This window comes from Amaranthus tricolor, chromosome 9 (assembly GCF_026212465.1).
Source record: "Amaranthus tricolor cultivar Red isolate AtriRed21 chromosome 9, ASM2621246v1, whole genome shotgun sequence".
NCBI lineage: Eukaryota > Viridiplantae > Streptophyta > Magnoliopsida > Caryophyllales > Amaranthaceae > Amaranthus > Amaranthus tricolor.
In genome coordinates, this window is record NC_080055.1 from 733,373 (window position 1) to 755,465 (window position 22,093).

The following is a 22,093-nucleotide window of genomic DNA, read 5'->3' on the forward strand; positions in this document are numbered from 1 at the left end:
TAAATTGTCAAATGCATTACTCACGCCCTTAGTAATTTTGGTACATTATAGGCTGCTTTCTGATATTGCAAAGCCTGAATGGATCTAAAAAAACTCCTAGTTCTAGTACATTCATGTCAGGAGAATTTGATGGTTGTTGTACAAGTTGTATAAAAAAAATCATCTTTCATTGCCTCCTCCATAAACTCTCTGTCATTGTGTGCTATATGTAGCTTTGCATTATCCTGTTGAATGAAAATGTGCTTTGACATTCCGTGTGGCCACTTAGCTCTAATGGTGGGTTGGGCATTAGTTATTAGCATTGATCTCATATGCTCTTTGGTTATTGATTGTATTGGCTTGGTCTCCAATTCCCCCCTCTTCCTCTTCTTTGAGCTCCTTTTGACAGGCTCTTGAGTAATAAAAGGCTATATCCCTATCTTACCATCAAAAAACACATCACTATTAGTTAAAAAAATTGGATTTGCAACAGCACACATGAACATTATTTTTGGGATGAATCTTTTGGATTGACATTCCCTATGTGGTTCTACTTCACCTGGTGCTAGGTAGTGAGTCTGTGATTCCCAAGTTAGATAGAAATGCTTTTCATTAATATAAACAATGTTAGTATGTGGCTTAAACTTGAAAGAATCATTTTGTTCATCAAAATGCAACTTAGATAATGCAAAATTTAACTTGTATAGTTTGTTGTTTTCATTCAGTGTGGGTTTGATTGCATTTGTGTGCCTTCTAATCACTTTGTCCTTCTTCCACCTAAAAACTATAGATTGTGATACCTCAATTTGCTTTTCAACTGAGTGTTGAGTGCCTTTTAGTTCAAATTTAATGAACTTGAATTTTTCCTCATCAAATTGAATCTAGTTTGGTGCTTGTCTCCTAACCCTCTTGTTGTTGAGGTTGATGACTGTATTGTTGTTTACCCTTTTCTTTTGAACTTCTTTCCATAATCTTATGATTGTTTTCCTACACAATTTCAAATTCTATTGCAAGTGCATTAATTGTACCTTGCACCGATTTTTTCTTTTTATTTAATGGGGACAATAGTTTTTGCATTATTTGAACTCTTTGTTGGGTAGAAAGATTTTTGGAGGGAGCCATTTTAATTTGGATGTGTAATTAATAAGGTTGATCACTTGGTATTTAATGAACTTGGTCTGAATTTGTGTTTTGCATTTTCATTAATGTCGCCAACATTTGAAGAGTTTGGTTTCTGATTTGTTTAAGTTGATATTTTGTTTACTTGCATTTTCATTTTTGGCGCCTGTTTGTGTATTCTGATTTCTGTGGCAGCTTGCTCCTTGGCGGCAGTTTGTTGTTTCTGTTTTATTTGGACATTTATTTTTGGTTTTTTGAAACAAAATGGGATGGTACTGTGATGATTTTTTTACAAAATGAAAATTTGGTTGTTTACAATTTCGTGGCAATAATAATAATAATAATAATAATAATAATAATAATAAAAGGCATGCATCACCGCTTTTCCCTTCCCTTATCTCATACTCCCTCTGTTTTTTAAATTGTTATCGTTTGTATTTTTAGGTTATTTCATTTGTTATTTCTCTAAAATATTTTCTATTTATATCACGAATTTTGAATATAATTGACTTTAATCATCCTTATTATTATATTTTATTCATGTTTATGACTTGCACCAACTTAATTTTAACACTTTTTATATTAACTATAATCCCTATATGTTTTCGTTAACTTTATTTAAACATTTTCTTATAGTTGTGATTTTCATCTTTTTCATTAACTATGTTTTTATATTTTTTTATGCTTATAATTTTCACTTTTCCTCCATTAAATCTATTATTTAATAAAAAAATATGTTCACCATCTAAAAAATTTTATTTTTCTTAATTTTTGTAAATATTTTTAATGAGAACAAGTTTAAGAAACTGAAAAAGTAATCAAGTAAAAATACAAAGTAAAATAAAAATGATGCCAAACTCATTTAAACATGAGTATCTCATAGTTAAAGACAACTAATCACCCGTTACCGTATTGCAATTTTAACTGCAACGGAAGTCGCAAGGAAAATACTCCGCCAGCTTCCGGTGTAAGTACTTGTGAATAAAGTGCATCCAGTGTCTGACAAGTACTAATAAGTAATAATCTACTCATACAACAGTTTCTGGCAAAAAAAAAAAAAAAAAAAAAAAAAAAAAAAAAAACCAACCTTCAAACTTAAGACAAAGAACTACTATTGTGAGAGACCATCTCTCGATAAAACAAACCTCAAACAAAAGGCCTATATTCACTTAACATGTATGAGATGGACTATATAACCCATATATAAGACGCGTCTCTCAATTAAACCTTCTTTAACAATTTTTGTAAGGCAAAACCTCCATGATGGGTCATATAATGGATCAAGTAGACATAATGAGTTGAAGTGATAGTAGAACAAAGACCACAAAGCTAACTGTTAAAACTTACAACACTACATGAGAAGCCCAGAACATATACATGTGCACAACAGTAACCATACAGCTCAATCTCCAGAAGACACCAATCATAGAGGACCCACACCATAACAGTAGGTAGATGTAGATTGAGTTCCTTTTTTTCTATTTTTTTAATTTTGATTTCTTATTTTCTGAAAAGTTTCTCCCATGTTAAATCACTAATACTGATTGCATAGTTATCAAAAATAAAAGTGAAAAGAAATACAAGAGTAAATGGAGTAATGGACATTACCCGTTCACTTTACACTCAGCTTATCCTTGTTTTTCTTTCTCACTATCATAAAATAAAGAGTAAAACGACATTTTTTTACACCTTTACCCTTCTTCTCCGGTCGCATCAGCATTAGAGAAAGTTGATCCAACAGAAAGTTCTAGCACACAGAAAAGATACCTCAACAGTTAACTCCTGAAAAGCACAATTCATTCAAATAATCTTCTTTGAACACACCAAACCTAAACTGTCAATCTGTCATAGATAGCAAGTAATCTCATTAGTTCCAAACCAACTTACCCACAAAAATTTATGGATAATTCAACTTATGGAAAAATCTAAGAAAGTTCAATGGTCATTAATTTGAAAGGAAAGCTTCACTTTTCCTATGTGGCTATCTGGGCAAAGAAATTTCCGTCAGTATATAAAAAAGCGTAACATTTCCGGGAAGAAGTTATATATGTAACGTTTTCGTTTAACCAAGATACCTAAATAAGCAGACTGAAATCCACACTAGAGGAGAATTGACTACACACAAACCCAATGAGGTTCCATCCTAAAACCAATTGGTAATAGGAGTAGTCCATTAAGTATATATGTTAGTCAACCTTTCTCAAATTCTTCGATATAGAATCATATTTGAGTTATATTCCGACACAAACAACAAATAGTAAGTTGGTAACTGTCATTTTAAGTCCTGAATAGACAACAAATTGGGAGTTCTAGTGTTGTGGAAATTGACAAACAAGCACCTAGCCACCTAGTGTTAATTGTATTTTGCATACAATAGCTACCGAGAGCTGTCAATTATAGCCGTCACCAGTTCTAGCAAGTACCTAGCTAGTCGCAACTAACAATACATAAACTAGTACATAGTAGCAAACTACAATCACAGCTTGTTACAAAGTACTCATAATTATACAACCAAACTCTGGGGCCTGGCTGCCTTAGAAGATATTTAGGATAAGAGACAGAGACACTAATCAGAAGTGAAATAAGTTCAACCTAAAACAATAAGCAAATACTCCCTACATCCCAAAGACATATTCTTGTTTGATTAAAATTATAGACTCATAAATATAAAGGTGAAACATAGCTTAGGAAGGGGGGGAATAGCTTAATCAATGTATAGCGTCTTTTCAAAAGGAAAGTAACCATAACGAAACCTTAACCACAATTTCAAATGCATTTTAGCTGTTATAAGAAATTGGAAGTTTACCATTAATTCTTAAGAGTACGAAAATATCGTGCATTATTGTACGAAAGCAATATTGATTAACTGTAATGCATTGCAATTAGAACCCAATCTCCTTGTACTATAAGTCGTTATCTACCCTTGATTCAACCGGTATACCCTTCTTTTTCCCTCTTTATGTAACTTGTGGAACCCTCCTAAGAACAACCACAACTATCCCCACTAAAACCATTCATTTGACAGATATCACTCTGTTACGTACCAATACAACATTACAAGCTCCTAGTCCCCATATTGTCCCGCTGTGGCATGTGATCAATGTCTTCTTGCCCTAAACCTTACCCTTTTTGAATGTCGACCAGCTTTCGGCTTTATGGTAAAAACAAAGAAACTTCTACTTTCTACTCTCAATTAAAGTCCAGTGAATCTTAAAATCTAAGATGAGTTGTAAAATTGCAACATCAAAGTTAAAGATATGTAGAGCAAAGTAGCTATCTATTTTTAGCCTTAGTTTTCAATCAAGGCTGTAATGCACAAAATGAGAAATTATACATGGTTTCAGCTTTAGCAAAACTAAGAATCATGTCAACTTTTAGATTGGCAAAAGTTGTATCCCCTAAAGCAACTTTAAATTCTTACTTTTTAAGTCTTGTGGAAAAGCCAGTTGGTCGCTGAACATAGTACACAATATCGGTCACGAAGCCAATTTCACGGTCAATAGAAATTGTTTCACTCATTCAATGTTGTTTCACTATGTTTCGAAATCTCCTAGTGCTATATTTGGGAATGAGAATTTTATTTAAAAATATAGATTTGACAAATAAAATAATTTTAAATCTGAATTTGAGTCAAATCCACAATTGCTATAAAAATGGTTAAAGATGAAGATTTGAAAATGACCTCCAAAACCTTGTCACTTTCAAATTCTGCATTGGTGATTTAATAATTGAAATCTATAATTTAAATGAAATGCTTATTCTCAAACGCAACTTGAAAGAATTCTAGTTTTAGACTCATCTACAAGATCTTAAACTTTACCACTAGAATCAGCAAAGAAAACAATAAGACAGAGCACTCTCCATATGCCTTATCACTCAAACAATCCTGCAACCTAAGAAAATGCTTCATCCATTACTTATACCTCTGCAACTTAATTAAATATTGATACCAACGTGAGTATATTATTTGTCAACATAAAATTTTAATAAAATACAACTCCTACTAGTTTTCATACACCTAACAATTTTTAGAATATTATGAACTGAAAAGAGTGATAATTGATAACACAAGTCCATCCTGTTATCAAATCCGGTCATATCATTACCCTAATGGCCTAATCTCTCTCAAAAGGATATAGCTCATGAGCATTTATAAGGGACAAATAGCCCATGATATTTCAAAGAAAAAAATTCGTTAGGATTATTAAGAAAGTAGCTTGACATGCCTTATCACAACCCGATGCGAAATATAACCCTGATAAGGTAGTTGATCTAGGATCTGAAAAAGCAATTTAAAGTTGAAAGCTAAGTACAGGGCCTACAGGCTAGATGAAAAACTTAAGAGCTTATAAACTCTAAAATCATTTTGGGAAATAATTGTACTAGCTAAAAAGTCACAAATAAAAGTATAATTTTTTTTTTTTCAAATTTACAAAGGCAAAATAAAACATAGTTATCGTAAAAGGTAAATTTCGATAAGTTTATAAGCTAATTCAGATTTGACTTATACCCATACTACAAAAATAAGGTCGCATCGCATCGGTCACATTCTAAAGGTTTTAAAAAAAAGAACCAATATTTTTGCGTTGTATACGTGTAAAAAAAACGCAATTTAGACCATATCAAGGAATATATAATGTTTTTGATCCGTATTAGGGCGTTACAATAGCCGCATCTCCCCCATTACCGCATCTCGTTCTGTTACCGAGATCGCGACGGTTACCGCATTTTTGAACTATATAAATACCCATTAACCTCAATTGGACAATGATACTCATTTCTGTAAAATCACTAAAATTTCACTGCAACGTAACTCAAACGCCTCATCAAAAACAGCCTAGAATCTATCATGATCTATCCCAATTTCAAAAATTAGCGTACAGTAATCCATCAACTCTACCAAAAAAGAACCCTTTATTTATGTCCATATCACTAAAGAAAGAAATGTCTTCATACTCAGCTTAGGCAAAGAGGTGCTCAAATGACATTGAGATAGATATGGTTCACCAGTAACGAAATTTTCCGTATGGCAACATATTTTTGTAAAAGAGGACAGGACTGTATATTGATTAAAAAATCCATTAAGAACTTTAGTGGGTGGGCCATGCCATATAGATGGTGGTATATTCATTATTCAATACTGCTGAAAGAGTTCATTGAAAGAAGGTCAAATCAAAACATGCTAATCAGATATCGCTAAAAAAAATAGGAAAAGGGGGAAGGGTATCAAGTATCAACCCATTTCCAAGAATAGATTGGCAAGCTAATTTCAAGGTTATAATAATTATCTTATACTCCAATATTCAATACTTTCACAATACCTCCATTAATATTATCTGAACATTTATTATTTATTCTTAATTCTTGATTATTTATCCATTAAATCTAAATATTGTTTATAACTTCGTTCAAAAATGAAAAGACCGAAACTTTTCAATATAGTTATCATTTATCAATACGCTAGCAAACTAACAAGAAATCAACAGTGTACGAAGCCACTTTAAATTCAACATAATTCAATATTGTTAATTAGTTACTCGAACTCTTCGCTTTACCTAAAATACTCGTGTAGGATTCTCAAAATCAACATGAATAGAACACTAAAACACTCCGATTTGATTCAAAAAAGTCCAGCCACTTAAATATGTACCCGTGTTCAATATGGGTATAGACGTACAGTATTCCGAGTAACATGCTGATTCAATAACTATTCAAAGTATTTTAGTATACATCATTCTTTATAACTAAATCAAGCAAAATAATAATTTTACCCATGGGTGGCTCTTTTTGTGCTTTGGAAGTAATAAAGGATAAAAAAAATAAAGACTCCACAGGAATTTATCAATCAATTCTCAAGGGGTGGCAACTTTTGAATAAAAAGAGCAATCATATTGTTAATGTGCCTAAAAAGGCCAAATCAGCAAAATTCTTAGCCTCTATGGTCTATATATTCTTCCTATCACATAAACTTGGGACTACTAACCCTACGTACTTGAAAGTTGAAACAAACACAAAAAAGATGGAAACCTTGTCATCTTCCATGTTCTCCCCTCTACTCTACCAAGAACCAAGAAACCTTCAATCTTCAAGAAAATTGCTCCAACACAACCCTCCTTACCAAACTCTAACAGCAAGCAGTACGTCTCCCCGGAGAACATACAATCCAGTAGACACCACAGAACCTTACAGTGGCACCAATGGCTTTGATGCCAATGTGGTGATGGTGTTATCAGTCCTCTTGTGTGCCTTAATCTGCTCACTAGGATTAAACTCTATAATCAAGTGTGCACTACGATGTTCAAGTTTCATGCCACCAGAATCTAACAGCGACAGCAGCAACCCTTCCCCCACTTCAGGTTCAAAAGGTACAGGCATCAAGAAAAAAGCATTAAAGACTTTTGCTGTAGTGAATTACTCACCAAACCTGAAGCTCCCTGGTCTTGGTACAGAGTGTGTTATATGTCTGTCAGAGTTTGCTCCAGGAGAGAGATTGCGGCTCCTGCCGAAATGCCACCATGGCTTCCACATCCGCTGTATTGATAAGTGGCTCAACACTCACTCTTCATGCCCCACCTGCAGGCACTGCTTGATCGAAACATGTCAGAAAATCGTTGGCTGTGATCAGGCTAGCTCATCACAGCCACTTCCTTCACAGGCAACTATTATAAACATGGCACCATTAGAACGTGAAGATGCTGTAAGAAGTTACAGTGCTAGCTGATAGTATTAGAGTCCTCGTTTGTCCAAATTGTAACTTGTATATTTCATGGTGCCCGGAGGCAGAGTACAATATGTCACAAGGGCTGATGTAGCTTCCAGCTGCAGATTTATTGTACAGTCAGGAACGATTGTTTGCATATAGCACTTAGCTTGTTTTAAATTAGCATACTTTTACCAAACAATATCCACTGATATCCTGTTACAGTGCTACAGGCAGGATTTGAGGAACTCTACCATCGACATTTAATCCCCACCAGTTGATATTAAAACTTAACTGGAAGTCACATGTCCAATAACATAAATAAATAAATAAATAAATCAACTTTCTGTAAACCAGTAAAAAAACAGTTGAATTTCAAAGTGGCATATGGAACATATTCATCTACAGGTGTTATCTTTATGTCAAGAAATAATATACAAATAAAAATATCAAAAAAGCATTACTCTCACTGAAAATAGCAATATTTTTGGATTAGCAAAAAAAACAAAAAAAAAAAGGCACAAAATAAAATAATAGTGTAGTTCTACAAATGCTATGTTCATAGTGAAGCATAAGCGGTGAGCCCTTCAAAAGATGGAAAGTCATATTTAATGCAAAATAGTTCAATTGGAATAATTGGAAACATAGTGGCTCTAGAACCACAGCCAGAATATTAAAACAATGGGAAACTTAACCAAGAAAAGTTATGAAACAAGTGAACAGCTGAAATGTGAGTATGGAAATATCCACTTCATTGGAGACGAAGCGAGTCAGTAGGCCATGTAATGTCGCGATAAGCTTTACACAAATGAATACTTAAGACAAAAAGGATGGGACCAAACATATATAAAATTCAAGAGATAATTTAGAGTATTAATCGAAAGATGTCAACAGCTTTTTGCAATACTTCCAGTGAATATGGAATAAGTTAATAATATCAGAGATCACATGAATCCACCTATACTAAATTGAATAAAAATAGTAAAATTAGATCCCATTTCGTCTTGCGGATTGAAATTCCAATTTCCAAATCATCAAGAGGTGAACAAAATGTTTTGAAATGCTGCACAGTATATATTAATCTATACCAAGTGCAGCTGAATTCAGCTTCCAACAGCTCCTTCAAAAAGGTACTGCAAGGTTGATAGAAGGAAACAGACTAAGAAAAAAATGTGGAGCTGAAAATGTGGAAGGTGAGAGAGAAACCAATATGTGCACCAAAAGAAAGAATTTGTAGCATAGCAACAGAACTCAATGAACCAGGAAACACCGAACCCCATTAGTGATTACACAAGACGATAGCCAACAGATTTCTTATTAGCCAAGAGCAGTTTCACAAACAATAACATGCATAATGACAAGTGGGCCACAAGAAAGAAAGAAATAGCACTCAAAAGTATCTAGTCTAATGCTTGAGTTGATAGTTGATACTTGCAAAGCCCATTAAACTTTTGACTCTGAATCTCACCTTATCCCTTATCATTAAAGCTTCAATTACTTGTATCAATTTCCATTTCCCTTTAACACCACACCCCCCCCCCCCCCCCCTCCCACCCCTTCATCTTTTTTATGGACAATCAAATACGGCACAGAAAACTACAACTCATTTTCACTAGTATATCACCTTTGTTGCCCGGACACTACATATTACCTAAATTTGTCATGTCGGATCCTTGATAATCGGACAACTTGGACTTTATTTTGGACAATAAAATGTATTTTTCCATAATTTAGCCGATGCTGACACTTGAATACATGCTTATGATGGATATGAGTTCCTGAATCCAGGTAACAAACATCAAACCTAAATCCTCCATTATTAATGTCACATCAGTTACATAATAGTAGCTTGTGATTCATCGGTAAAAATTATCACTGTCAAATCTCATAATTATTAAGGACTTTTTAAGAAACAAGAAAGAAATAAACCATAATATTGGGATTTAACAAGGATTCACAAGTGCGTATTAAAATATTAACAAATTGCATATTAGTTGCAAAATCCCTTTAGTCATTCTTAGAAAGTAAACTGTCAGCTAGATATCCCATTGCGATTGATAGCTCAGAGAACAAGATATAACTGTTATGAGTGTTAGAAAATGTCAATTCTACAGACTCAAGTTTCGAACTTTCCCAATAAAGTTCCATCTTACTTGAGCCTGCTAAGATTACGGAGAAAAAATAATTCCCATAGAAAAATTAGTTATGCCCATTCACGCACGGAGATTCACAAAAATGCATCCATACCAAAAATTTAATTTAAAACACATTTTATTTCTGTTTCCCGACACTCTACCTCATCCCTCCTTAGCACCTTGACATGAAGATGACTGTAAAAGGAGTTGCCAAGAGTCCTAGCTGACTGAAGATCCTATTGCAACTATAGCAAATGAATCTGGTAATTTCAAATTGGTTAAAACCAAATAAGACATGAGTCAAACAACAAAACAAGACCATTAAAATATTTGTACAATCATACAGAAGCCAGGCACATCACTTGGTTGAAAAAGCAGAAGTCAAAGCTTGGACCAGGGAACCCCCCTCAACCAGAGACACATAGTTGACCAAAGAGGTACTGAACTTAGCTTGTATCGAAGGATCTTCTTGTTGCATTACATACAGCCAGTATCAAAGTTTACAAGGTAGACTAATAATTTAAAATATAATCTTCTCTGAGAAACAATGATACATACAGATCAAGAAGATGGTCCCTCCCGAGTCATCTCTCTGCTTGCATGCAGCAAGGTCAGCACAAGATATAATATAAACTTGGTTAAGAAGCAACAGGTACGTGCAGCTCAAAAAGATAGTCTCTCTGCAGAAACTAAGCCAAGGATGAAACAATTTTATGCACACAAAAAACAGGATCACTGCAACATCCTAATGTAGGAATTTAAACAAAATGAACATCAAAGTACATCAAGAGAAAACACAACTTTAAAGGGTAATATCATACTAGGAAAACCAAAAGAAAATGCCTTAAAACATAGACCAAAGCCCAAATACAAAGGCCTAGCTAAAGGTAGACATCATTTCAAAGAAAATTTGACCCTCGGATTTGTTAAATTCTAACAGCAGAATTAAATAAGATACAATCTAGAAGCACAAACATATTTTCTAAGAGTTCTGCAACTAAAAAAGAGCAATAGCATGTCCAAGCTATTTCATACTACGTCTGCAGAAGTTAGTGATTATCTACACAGTCTGCAATAATCATAAACCACTCATAACCACCTTTTTCCCCCCAAGAACTTGATTTAGTTTATCGAAATTTGGTAAACCATCTTTGTAGATGTACATAATTAATGACATGTGTGCCAAAACAAGTCCTCAGAAAACATAACAAGCAATTTCGACAAATGGCCTCACACAAATGAGTCGGCTGTGGCGCAACAGCAACAAAATGTGTAATGAGGGCTGCCGGTGAACACCACTCACAGGCGGCAGCAGGGATGGTTGGGGGCTGACCTGCAGATGTTCAAAACACACAGTAGCACAAGGTTGAAGAAAGTACAGTGGCAAAACAGAAGGTAAAAGAGAGATTTGAGGGGAAGATTACTGATTAGGTTAATCAAGCTCTTCGAGTGACTTTCACGCCAAAATAGCCAAAGGCATTACACATTCAAAAGATGATCCTAAACACTACAATCCCATAGTATATAATACTACTACTCATCCAAAAACAGCTTTCTACTCAATTCATGTTATCCTTGCTTGTCCTTCTTGTCCCCTTCCTAGAGTAAGTAAATCTCAATTGTGGTCCCCCTCTTGATTCATTACATTACCCCCTTGCCAAAACACTCACCTTGTCCTTAAGGTGGAAATACAAAAATTGCATATCAATGGTCTAGTAGTCTTCCCAAGTGGCTTCCGAATCTGATAAATCTTTCCATTGAATGAGCACTTCCCTTCCCTCGTCTCGCCCATTCTGCTTGTCTCTGATCCCTAGCACTTGATTAGGTTGCACAACAATCTCTAGACATAGTTAATGTGAATCATATGCTAGAGGAGGTTAGAGTAGATCCCACGACTTGCTTAAGTAGGGAAACATGAAAAACAGGGTGGATTTTGCTGTTTGCGGGCAGATCCAACTTATAAGCAACTGAGCCAACTCTTGCAATTGCCTCAAACAGCCCATAAAAGTGAGTTGGTAGCTTCTCGCAATGGCGGGAGGCTATGCCCTACTGTCGGTACGGTTGCAATTTCAAGTAGACTGCAATGATTCAAGAGGGGGGACCACAACTAAGATTCACTTACACTAGGAAGAGCACAAGAAGGACAAAGCAAGGATAGCATGAAGATAGTGGGAAACTGTGTTTCCTTAATTAGTAGTACTTGTGTTAGTACCTTAGTAGCATTTTACTGTTTTTAGAGAAACATGGATGAGTAGAAGTAGTATATATACTGTAGGATTATAATGTGTAACCTCTCATCTTTTGAATGTGTAATACCTTTGGCTGTTTTGGAGTGAAAGCCACTAGAAGAGCTTGATTAATCTAATTAGCAATCTTTCCCTCAATCTCTCTTTTTCTTACTCATTATTTGCTACTGTGTACTGTGCATCATCACCCAAACAGCCCTGCCTCATCTACCATCGCAGCTGCCACCTTCTGTGGTGCCTCCCCCAACCACCGTCATAACAGTGGTACCTAAGCCACCTGGAATAGTCTCCGGCCACCGGCCACCGGTCAGGCGCCTCCCACCCAATCCTCACACCTGGAACAGCGTGAAGGAGTCATTCAAGAACTTCAACAAGCCCTTCCTACCCAAATCCAAAACTTGACCCAAAGCTTTGATGAAAAGGTCAACTCATTCATGGCAGCTCTAATGGAGAGTCACACCAGACTTGCCGCCAACCATGCCCATTCCTAAGAAGCAAACCAGAAATTTCTAGAGGAAATTAGGGGTTTTTGTAACCCTAAACCTTAATCAAACACAACCATACCATTCAACCCAACAAAGCCAGACCCACCCGCGATAGACAAGCCCGACTGCCTCCTTCGCAGAGTCGCCACAGGGCTTCCGCTGCCCTCACCAGAATCATCCTCATCCCTGGTCCCAATTCCTGCAAAACCCTAACCCTAATTCGACCCTAAACCCTATTCGACACAAACCCTTCAAACCCACCCAATCCATTTGACGCACAACCTCCAGCCATCGACAAGCCCCACCACCACCTCTGCTGAGTCACTACCAGGGTTCTGTCGCCCTCCACCTCACCAACATCCCTAGAGGTGTAATTAATTTGGTGAAAAACCGAACACCAAACCGAACCAGACCGAAAAAGAAATTTGATTTGGTAATATTTTAAATATGGTTTGGTTTGGACAAAAGTTTTTCAAAAAATTTTGGTTTGGTTCGATTTCGGTTCAGGGTCCCAAAAAACCGAAAAAACCGAACTAGACCGAAATTCTAAGGGATTGAATAGGCCCAAGTCCAATAAGAATAAAACCCTAGCAGCAGAATATAAATAAGAAAAAAATCAGAATTCATTTGGAAATTGGAACCCTAGGTACAGCGCTCCCCTTCCCTGACTCCCTCTTCCTTTCAGGATTTCACCATTCCTGATACTTCATTGAGTACACTGACCATTCCTTCTCATGATCTCATCTCATCTCTTTCATTCGACCATTCTTGATAATTGATACCATTCATCTTCTCAGTTTTCATCTCTTTCATTCGACCATTCTTGATACCTTCTCAATTCTCATCTCATCTCTTCTCAATGGAAGACCAAAGGTAATATCCTTTATTTGCATTCGCTTATTAGGTTTTAGATTTAGATTTATTTGTTATTTTCGCTTACTTATTTAGATTTATCCCTTATTTTTCGTTTATTTTCCCCCCTTTTATTTTAGATTTAGATTTATTTGTTGTAATTTGTTATTTTAGATGTATTTGTTATTTTTTTCGTCTTCTGTTCATCGTCTTTTGTTTAGTTCAATTTGGATTGTATTTTTGCTATATTTTATTATTTTTTTCTTCTTCTATTCATCGTCTTCTGTTTAGTTCAATTTGGATTGTATTTTTGTTGTATTTTGCTACTGTTTTTTGTCTGCTTTGTGTCTATTATTTCGTCCGCTCTGTTGTATATTAGATATTAGTTCTTATTTTGTTTTTGTTTTCTTTTTTTGTTTTAGTACTGGAGAAGTTAATGCCCAATCTACTGCTTCTTCCAAGAAAGTTGTGAGGAAAAGGATGAAAGATAGATCTCCAGTGTGGGATCACTTTGACAAAGAAGAAACTAGTGACGGAGTTCGAGCTTCTTGCAAATATTGTTAGATTAAATACAATTGTGACACAAAAAAGAATAGAATTAGTACTTTGTGGGCTCACATTAACAAGTGTCGTAAGTATCCCTACAATACCCCTAAAGACTCAAAGCAAAGTTTACTTTCTTTTCATTATGATGGTAAAGATAAGCAAGCTGGTAATGTTAGTATTACTTATAACAAATTTGATGCAATGAGTTGTAGAAATGCCTTGTCTTTTATGATAATAGTTGATGAGCTTCCATTTAAGTTTGTTGAGGGTCTAGGTGTTTTGCATTATACAAGTGTTTCAGAGCCTAGGTTTCGTGTGCCTTCTAGAGTGACTATTGCTAAAGATTGTTATGAGATTTTTATATCTGAAAAAAGAAAGCTTAAGAGTTACTTGAAAAAGATTGATGCTAGAATTTTTTTAACAACTGATACATGGACTTCTATTCAACAAATCAATTACATGTATCTGAAAAAAGATTGATAATGACTGCTCATTTACCTGTGTGGAAATGACATCATATTATTTGAAATTTTTTTACTTATTTGACAATCACTAAACTGTACATCACACAAAAATACAGGAAAAAAATAATAATGAACATAGAGACCATCAAGCTCTAAAAACTATCAATTAAGCAATAAGCATCCAAGGTATTTACTAAAACTTCTCCGAACAGCAAAAGCAAAACAACAAAAAAAATATATGATCAGTTACTTCAATCCACTTTACCAAGCTCCAACGCAAGTATCATGTATCCTCCCCCGACTTTATCCTTAAATGCCACGTAATAAAATCAAAAACAAAATTCCAACTCATAGTGTAAAAACAAGGCCGACTTTATCCCTAAATGCCATAAATGCAAGTACTTCCCTTACCTTATCTTTTTCATTCCTATAATCTATACAGATTCACCCACCATTCCAATCTACAATTTCACGCCAGCATAATCTGCAAGATCATGTAACTATCTATATGTAAATTAAAGTTATAGCATGGTTTTAGTCTTTGTCTGGACATAAAGATTGTGAATTTACCACCTATTACCGTCCCTTATCTTCCTCATTTATATACCTATCAACCTTACCTTCATCTTACCACCTGTTCCTATCCCTTATCTTCCTCATTTATATACCTATTCACATACCATTCATCTTTTTCATTTCCAGCTAGGAAATTTCTATAAGGTCATGAAAATACTCATAGTCTGGACTAAATAAAGGTGAAGATTCTTTCATTTATACATAATGAATGATTGTTAATTTTACCACCTAATCCCTTTACCTATCACCAAGAAGGATACGTGAAGGAAAATATATACTCCTCTATCCCACTAAATTTACTTTATTTTCCATTTAATTTTCTCGCAATCCCCATTTTTATTCTTGAACATAACGCCTCCACTTTTACTCTCTATATTATCTCTCTTAGTTCTAAGTATTCCACTACTTTAACACACTATACCCAATTCCTTAGTCTCCATACCAAGAGTAAATGGAGCTAAATAGTAGGGACGGAGGAGTAAATAACACATGTGAGCCCGAAATAGAGCAGGAATTCAAGAAAACCCAAAAAGAAGTAGCACAATAGAGTCCTGACTACAAGCATTGTGTACAAATTAGTCCAACTATTAGGTTCAGCAATCCCACCACTGTTCACCTACATTAGAGAAATCTAAGTAAACATTAGCAAGTCATTAACAATGCACATATAGAATGTCTTCAGATCCATATGTTGCAACTCAACATGTGAGCTTAAAGTAAATACTCAAGCAAATAAACAACACGCCAGATTATTACCACATCAATTAAAATCACAATTCACAACATATCAAGCCACTTTGAATCATATGCAATTGACAAATATATCAGATCAACTAAAAATTGCAAAAACTCAAATTATAATGAAACAACCAAAGATAGAGTTCTCCAATTATCAAATTTTACTGGCGTACTTTCGTGGTTTGCTAGTGTTAGGATGGCTCGGGCGTACTTCGGTGGTTTTGCTGTTGTTAGGATGGAGCTCTCCAATGGTGGTGTTAGTATTTCTGGGTTATTGGTGAGGCAGCTGGTTTGGCTACCAAGAGTTGATGGCCCTTTAGGTATATTATTGGTCTTGGCCTAGGTGTTAGGAGTTTTTGGTGGGCTAGTTTTGTGGCTTTACCCAGGATTGTAAGACCTCTTTGGTCATTGTGTTTATTTGGGCCTGACCTTTTTGGTGTGGCCTTGATGTATTTAGTGGCTCGGTCCACTTTTTGGTGTATCATTTATGTTAAAGGGCGCCCTCACATCTTATGTTTTGTCAATGGTTTTTTTCCCACGGGCTTTTTTATGCCAGCAATATCATGAAAATCCCTTTAATCTCTCTTTTTTGCATAAATTTAACCAATTATCAAAAAAAAAAAATTCTTCATTCTCTAACAATCCAACCGTAAGTTTATTGTTCTTATTCTTATATTTATTTATTTATCACTTGTTAATTTTGATTACTTTGAATTACCTAATAATAATAATTAAACAAATAGGAGTATCACTTTATGATTGTCTTGAGCAAACAAAGAATTCGTAGCACAATCTGCAACTGACTTATTCAGAAGAAAACTATCTAAATTTCAGCAATAAAAAATAAATCACATCGCATGATTAAACAGATTCAACAAACAAGCAAACGAAAACCAAATCACGTTCCCCAAAATCAACTATAAATCATCGGAGAAACCCTGAATTAGCCAATTAACAAAGAAAAAGGAAAAATTCATCTATAGTACTCAATTCAAGGAAAAAATTGCTGAGAGTTCGATGCACTTTAAAATCTACGGAGGTTTCCTGTTCATACCTCACTTCCGCCAATCTGTTGGCACTTGGAGTCTTGGACAATGTTGCATTCTTTTCCGCAATCAGTTGAATGCAGCGATTTTGTTGAATCTTTTTCTACTTCCTTGGGTGAAGTAGCTTTTGCTAAATACTTAAAAGTAAGCTTTTTTTTCCCCAATCCTTAAACTCACCGGCCTTCTCATTTTATCCCCACCACCTTCAAATAAAATTATAAATTTGCCTCTAATTTTTAAAAATTACAACTTTACCACTCCTTATAAATTTCTTATTTATAATAATAATAATAATAATAATAATAATAATAATAATACCAATAACAACAACAATAATAATAATAATAATTAACTTTTTTATATTTTTTAAAAAAGAATATAAATAAAATTAATAATAATAAAAGTAATAATAATAATAATAATAATAATAACAACAATAATAAAATTAAAAATAATTATTATTATTCAAAAAGCAAAAAAAAATAAATAAATAAATAAATCGCCCAGAACCAGGCGATTGGACCCCGGTTCAATCGCCAAAAAAGGGGCGATTGAACCGGGGTCCAATCGCCTAATTCTGGGCGATTAATTTTTGTTTTTGGAAAATTTATATTAATAATAATAATAATAATAATTAAAAGAAAGGGAGAAATGAAAAATTAATTAGATCAGTCTTTACTGGTCATGTACAGTTGAAGGCAATGTTCTATAAGATCTTGGACCTGCCATTGCAACATTAGATCAGTCTGGAAAATCCTAGTGTTTCTTATTATAAACTCGACTAGTGTTTAAGAATGAGATAAAGTTTCAATGTATAATCCCAGAACAATGCGGCTAGGTGGCAGTACAGTTTTCCCGTATGATGAATTAATTACTATTAATTAATTTACATTTACAATATTTAAAAAAGCTCAATTAGTAAATTGGCTGTTGGAATTCTCCCTATTAATTTACATTTACATTTAATGCATATCTATTCTTAATGTATTATTATTATTATTATTATTATTATTATTATTATAAATTTTCCAAAAAAAAAATTAATCGCCCAGAATTAGGCGATTGGACCCCGGTTCAATTGCCACTTTTTTGGCAATTGAACCGGGTCCAATTGCCCGGTTCTGGGCGATTTTTTTTTCTTTTTGAATAATAATTATTATTTTTAATTTTATTATTGTTAAATAAGAAATTTATAGGGAGTGGCAAAGTTGTAATTTTTTAAAAATCAGGGGCAAATTCGTAATTTTATTTGGAGAGGATGGCGATAAAATGAAAAGGGGTGGCAAAATTTAGTAACTTCCTTTTTTCCCAAAATAAAATTTTCAAAAATAACTTTGAAAAAGTTATATTTCCCCGATTAACGTGTCCGTATTCGAACCTAAGTTTAGGTGTGTTCCCTGTTACTAACAACAAATAAGATAAAAGCTTATCTAAAAAATCACACTTAAATACTTGTTCACTTTTAGTAACAACTAACAACCAACAAAATAAAATTTGTGAATCAAATATCAATTTCAAATAATAGTAAAAAACTTTTAGAAACAGCCAATTAAGCCCTTTTAATTTTTTTATGGTTCATCTTTGTAAGTAACACTTTTTAGGCTAATACAAAAAGTTACTGCAATTAACGTTCAACATTATCATCACCATGAGCATTCTTATTAAAAAGCAATTCTGATCTACGATTTTACGGTTTTGTGATTCAAAAACAAGCGAGCGATCCAAATCGTAAATAGAATCGTAAATTAGCAAAATTTTACAATTCTAATTGGAATAAAATTTGTAAAGGTAGAATCATTACGTATCTACGATTTAACGATCCGATTCTACAAATTTATGCTAAATTATTATTAATTTTCTTACTATTTTCATATCCATCATCATATTTAAAAAGATAAAATTCTTCATCCGTATGAAGATTTAAACTAATTATTAAATATTTTTCCATTTAATTCTTAAAAATATATTCAAAGAAAATTTAATTCATAAACTCAAACTTTTGAGATAAATAATTATGACACTTATCATTGCAATACATGTTATGACTCAAATCCAACAACATGTAACCTAGACAAAAAAGAAGTTTCATTAAGAGGCATCTGCGATATGTTGATGTTGATTATCACAATTATTATTACTAATTATTATGTAAATGAACTCAATTTAATTTGGTAATGACCATAAAAAACCTTAAAGTTGTCCATTTCTATTAAATAGAGTAGTACTAATTATTTTATTATGAACACACATCACTTTTGATGATGATGATAGAGATGGTATAATGATGAAAGTAACTTTAATCTTGAAACATTAGTTATGGAAATTCACAATAAAATGAACACACATTCACTTCCCTTTTATTATTATATTCTCTAGTTATTGTTTACAAGAGAACCTTATCATTATGTAGGACCAAAGAATGACAAAAAAGAAAGTTGTTATAAGGTCGAATTGTATAAGAAAAAAATTAACTAGAAAATAAAACAAACTAGGATAATGTGGCAATGTATCTGCCTAATAGCTTAACATCCCTCTCAAGCCTTGGACTAGACAATTGGTAGGACCCAAGCTTAGATAATAAATTTTAAATTGTGTCGAGGGTAAAGTTTTGGTGAAGACATCAACCAACTGCGAAGCAGTGGTTGATAGATACTGTAACTGAATCAGACTTGTTAACACTTTATCCCTTGTGAAATGACAAACGATTTCTATGTGCTTTGTCTTTTCTTGTTGAACTGGGTTGTGTGCAATATGTAAGGTATATTGGTTGTCACAATGTAGTGTAATTGGTTTCAAATTTTTCAGAAAGTTCTTCAAGTAACTGCATAATCCATTTATTTCAAAAGATGTTGCTGCTAAGGCATGATATTCAACCTTCGAAGAAGAACTGGATACCGTAGATTGTTTCTTTGATTTCCAACTTATGGGGGAATCACCAAGAAGAAGAAAATAACCAGTGATTGATCTTTGTGTGTCCGAATAGGCACCCTAGTCAAAGTCAGAAAAGGCTTGAAGACTTAGCTATCATTTTCTTTGAGAAGGATCCCTTGACCAACTATGGCTATTAGCCTGTTACATAAGACAAAACAAGAATTGAGCATGATAGTGATTTATAGTTGGATGCTCTGTAAATTGACTTAATGTTTAAATTGTATATGATTCTTGTATGTGTGAGAAGATTAAGTTTTCCTACATGACATCTATAACGTGTAGGGTCATCTAGTACTGCGCCTATTTGTATTATTTTGATGTTCACGTTGTGAAGTGAAAATATTGATATCGATAACGTTGGTGGGAATGTAGGGTATGGTCTGTTTTGATTACACGTCCCGTTGTAGTCCAAGAGAAGGGTAGGATATGTCACTGTCATTAGTGGGAATGCAAGATGAGTTTTCTTGGGATGACACGTCCTTATGTGGTCCTAGAATAAGAGAAGACGCATTACTATCAATATTAATTAAAGGTGTACTAGAGAGAGGAATGATATTACCTTAGAAGGTATCATGTGACTCTTTGAATGGAGCATCTTATGTTGCGTCAAACATCGGACAATAAATGCCTCGTTATTGTTGTGACACACCTTTTCTTGGCTTGGAGTGTAAACCTTTTTCATAAGTAGTTGGCAGCACCATAGTAATGTCAAGACATAGGGAAATAAGTGTTCAGATATTGCTTTTTCATAATTTTTTGGCATCTCTTTGGCTTGGAATTACAAACAATACTAGTACATATAGAAAAGGAGATTTCACCCAAGGTTGTGATACCATTCAATTATGCTTGATATAGGGTACTGACAGCATAGATAACACACATTCTTTCTTGATGCATCACTTAGCATACCCTCCTAAGGAAGCAGAATCTTTATACTTAACCCAACTTAAAGCACAATTTAAACATGTGTTTAATGATCCTTCTGTCTTACCAACCCTTAGAGGACTTTTTTATCATAGAATACCTATCGAACCTCATGCTAGACTAGTGAATATCTGGCCATATAGGTATCCTCTTAAGCAAAGAGATGTGATTGAAACTCTTGTCCAAGAAATGCTAAACATAGGAGTTATCTAAAAAAGTAATAGCCCTTCTACTTCACCAGTGGTGCTTGCTGGTAAGAAGGATGGTACTTTGAGGTTATGTTTTGACTATATAAAGTTAAATAAGCATACCATCAAACATAAGTTTCTAATTCCTGTACTTGATGAGCTAAATGATGAGCTGTCTAGAGCAATGATTTTTAGTAAAATTGACCTTAGGTCTAAATACCACCAATTAAGAATGCATGAGAGGCATTTATAAGACTCCTTTCAAGTCACATAATAGTCATTTTGAGTTCTTGGTGATGTAATTTGGCCTTATTAATATTCCTACATCTTTCCAACATTAGATGAACCAGGTATTTAAACTTCTCTAAAGGAAGTGTGTTTTTAATTTCTTTGATGATATTTTGATATATAGCAAAATCTTATAGGAGCATTAGCTACACTTGAAGCAAGTATTTGAACTAATGTTAGTTAATCAGATTTATGCTACGGAAAGCAAGTGTATGTCTGAGATCAGAAAGATTGAGTATGTATGGCATTTTGTATCTGGAAATATGGTTGAGACTGATCCCGAGAAGATAGAATAAGTTGTTAAATGGCCTATTCCAAAGCCCATTAAAGATCTGAGGAGTTTCTTGGGACTTAATGGATATTATAGGAAGTTTATAAGGGGATATGCTACGATCAGTAGACCTCTTAATAATTTACTTATGAAGGGGGCTTTCAAGTGGGATTATTTAGCTAAACGAGCCTTTTCAGAACTCAAGCATGCCCTATTAGCATCTATCTTAGCCATTCCAAAATCGTAGCATATAATCTCTTTTATGCTTCGATTTTAAACCAGAGCAACAAATAAAAGGATTTGCTGCTATCACATTTGCTTGGGGCCTGAACCGCAATATATATTGGCCAAAAAACCGCAAAACATGAGATTGTTTCCACTAGTGATCCATAATTCCCATCCAAACAAGACACTGTATAAATCTTGTTGTTTGCCTTCTCCACAAAGAGTTCAGAACGACATTGAATTGCATAATCACTACCAACTTTCCTCACTTGTTACTTGTCAATGAAAATTTGTCATGGTTCTAAATAGATATTACTCCAATCCTTATCCACATATATTTTCCCTTTTTTATAAGAATCTATGTATATGGTTATTGTCAT

General features: G+C 34.0%; 2 protein-coding genes across 2 annotated transcripts; one reads left to right on the forward strand and one right to left on the reverse strand.

The window, feature by feature from the left end:
• The first annotated feature begins 2,633 nt into the window (after positions 1-2,633).
• On the forward strand, positions 2,634-16,502 carry LOC130823822 (RING-H2 finger protein ATL78-like). The gene has a single exon (XM_057688611.1). The coding sequence runs from the start codon at positions 6,872-6,874 to the stop codon at positions 7,817-7,819; it is 948 nt and encodes a 315-aa protein (XP_057544594.1). The 5' UTR covers positions 2,634-6,871; the 3' UTR covers positions 7,820-16,502.
• A 1,052-nt stretch (positions 16,503-17,554) lies between these two features.
• On the reverse strand, positions 17,555-20,499 carry LOC130824138 (uncharacterized). The gene is made up of 4 exons (XM_057689027.1): positions 20,377-20,499; positions 20,080-20,307; positions 19,506-19,874; positions 17,555-17,608 (listed from the first exon to the last, which is right to left on the reverse strand). Exons 1-4 carry the CDS (start codon positions 20,497-20,499, stop codon positions 17,555-17,557), a joined length of 774 nt encoding a protein of 257 aa, XP_057545010.1.
• Positions 20,500-22,093: the final 1,594 nt, after the last annotated feature.

Excerpts from the sequence above, each read along its gene's own strand:
- LOC130824138 (XM_057689027.1), bottom strand. The coding sequence starts at position 20,499 with ATGAAAAAGGTTTACACTCCAAGCCAAGAAAAGGTGTGTCACAACAAT. Across the intron at positions 20,308-20,376 it reads GTCACATGATACCTTCTAAG|GACCACATAAGGACGTGTCA; the intron begins GTAATATCATTC and ends CTCTTATTCTAG. Across the intron at positions 19,875-20,079 it reads CTACACGTTATAGATGTCAT|GGTGCCTATTCGGACACACA; the intron begins GTAGGAAAACTT and ends GACTTTGACTAG.
- LOC130823822 (XM_057688611.1), top strand. The coding sequence starts at position 6,872 with ATGGGTGGCTCTTTTTGTGCTTTGGAAGTAATAAAGGATAAAAAAAAT.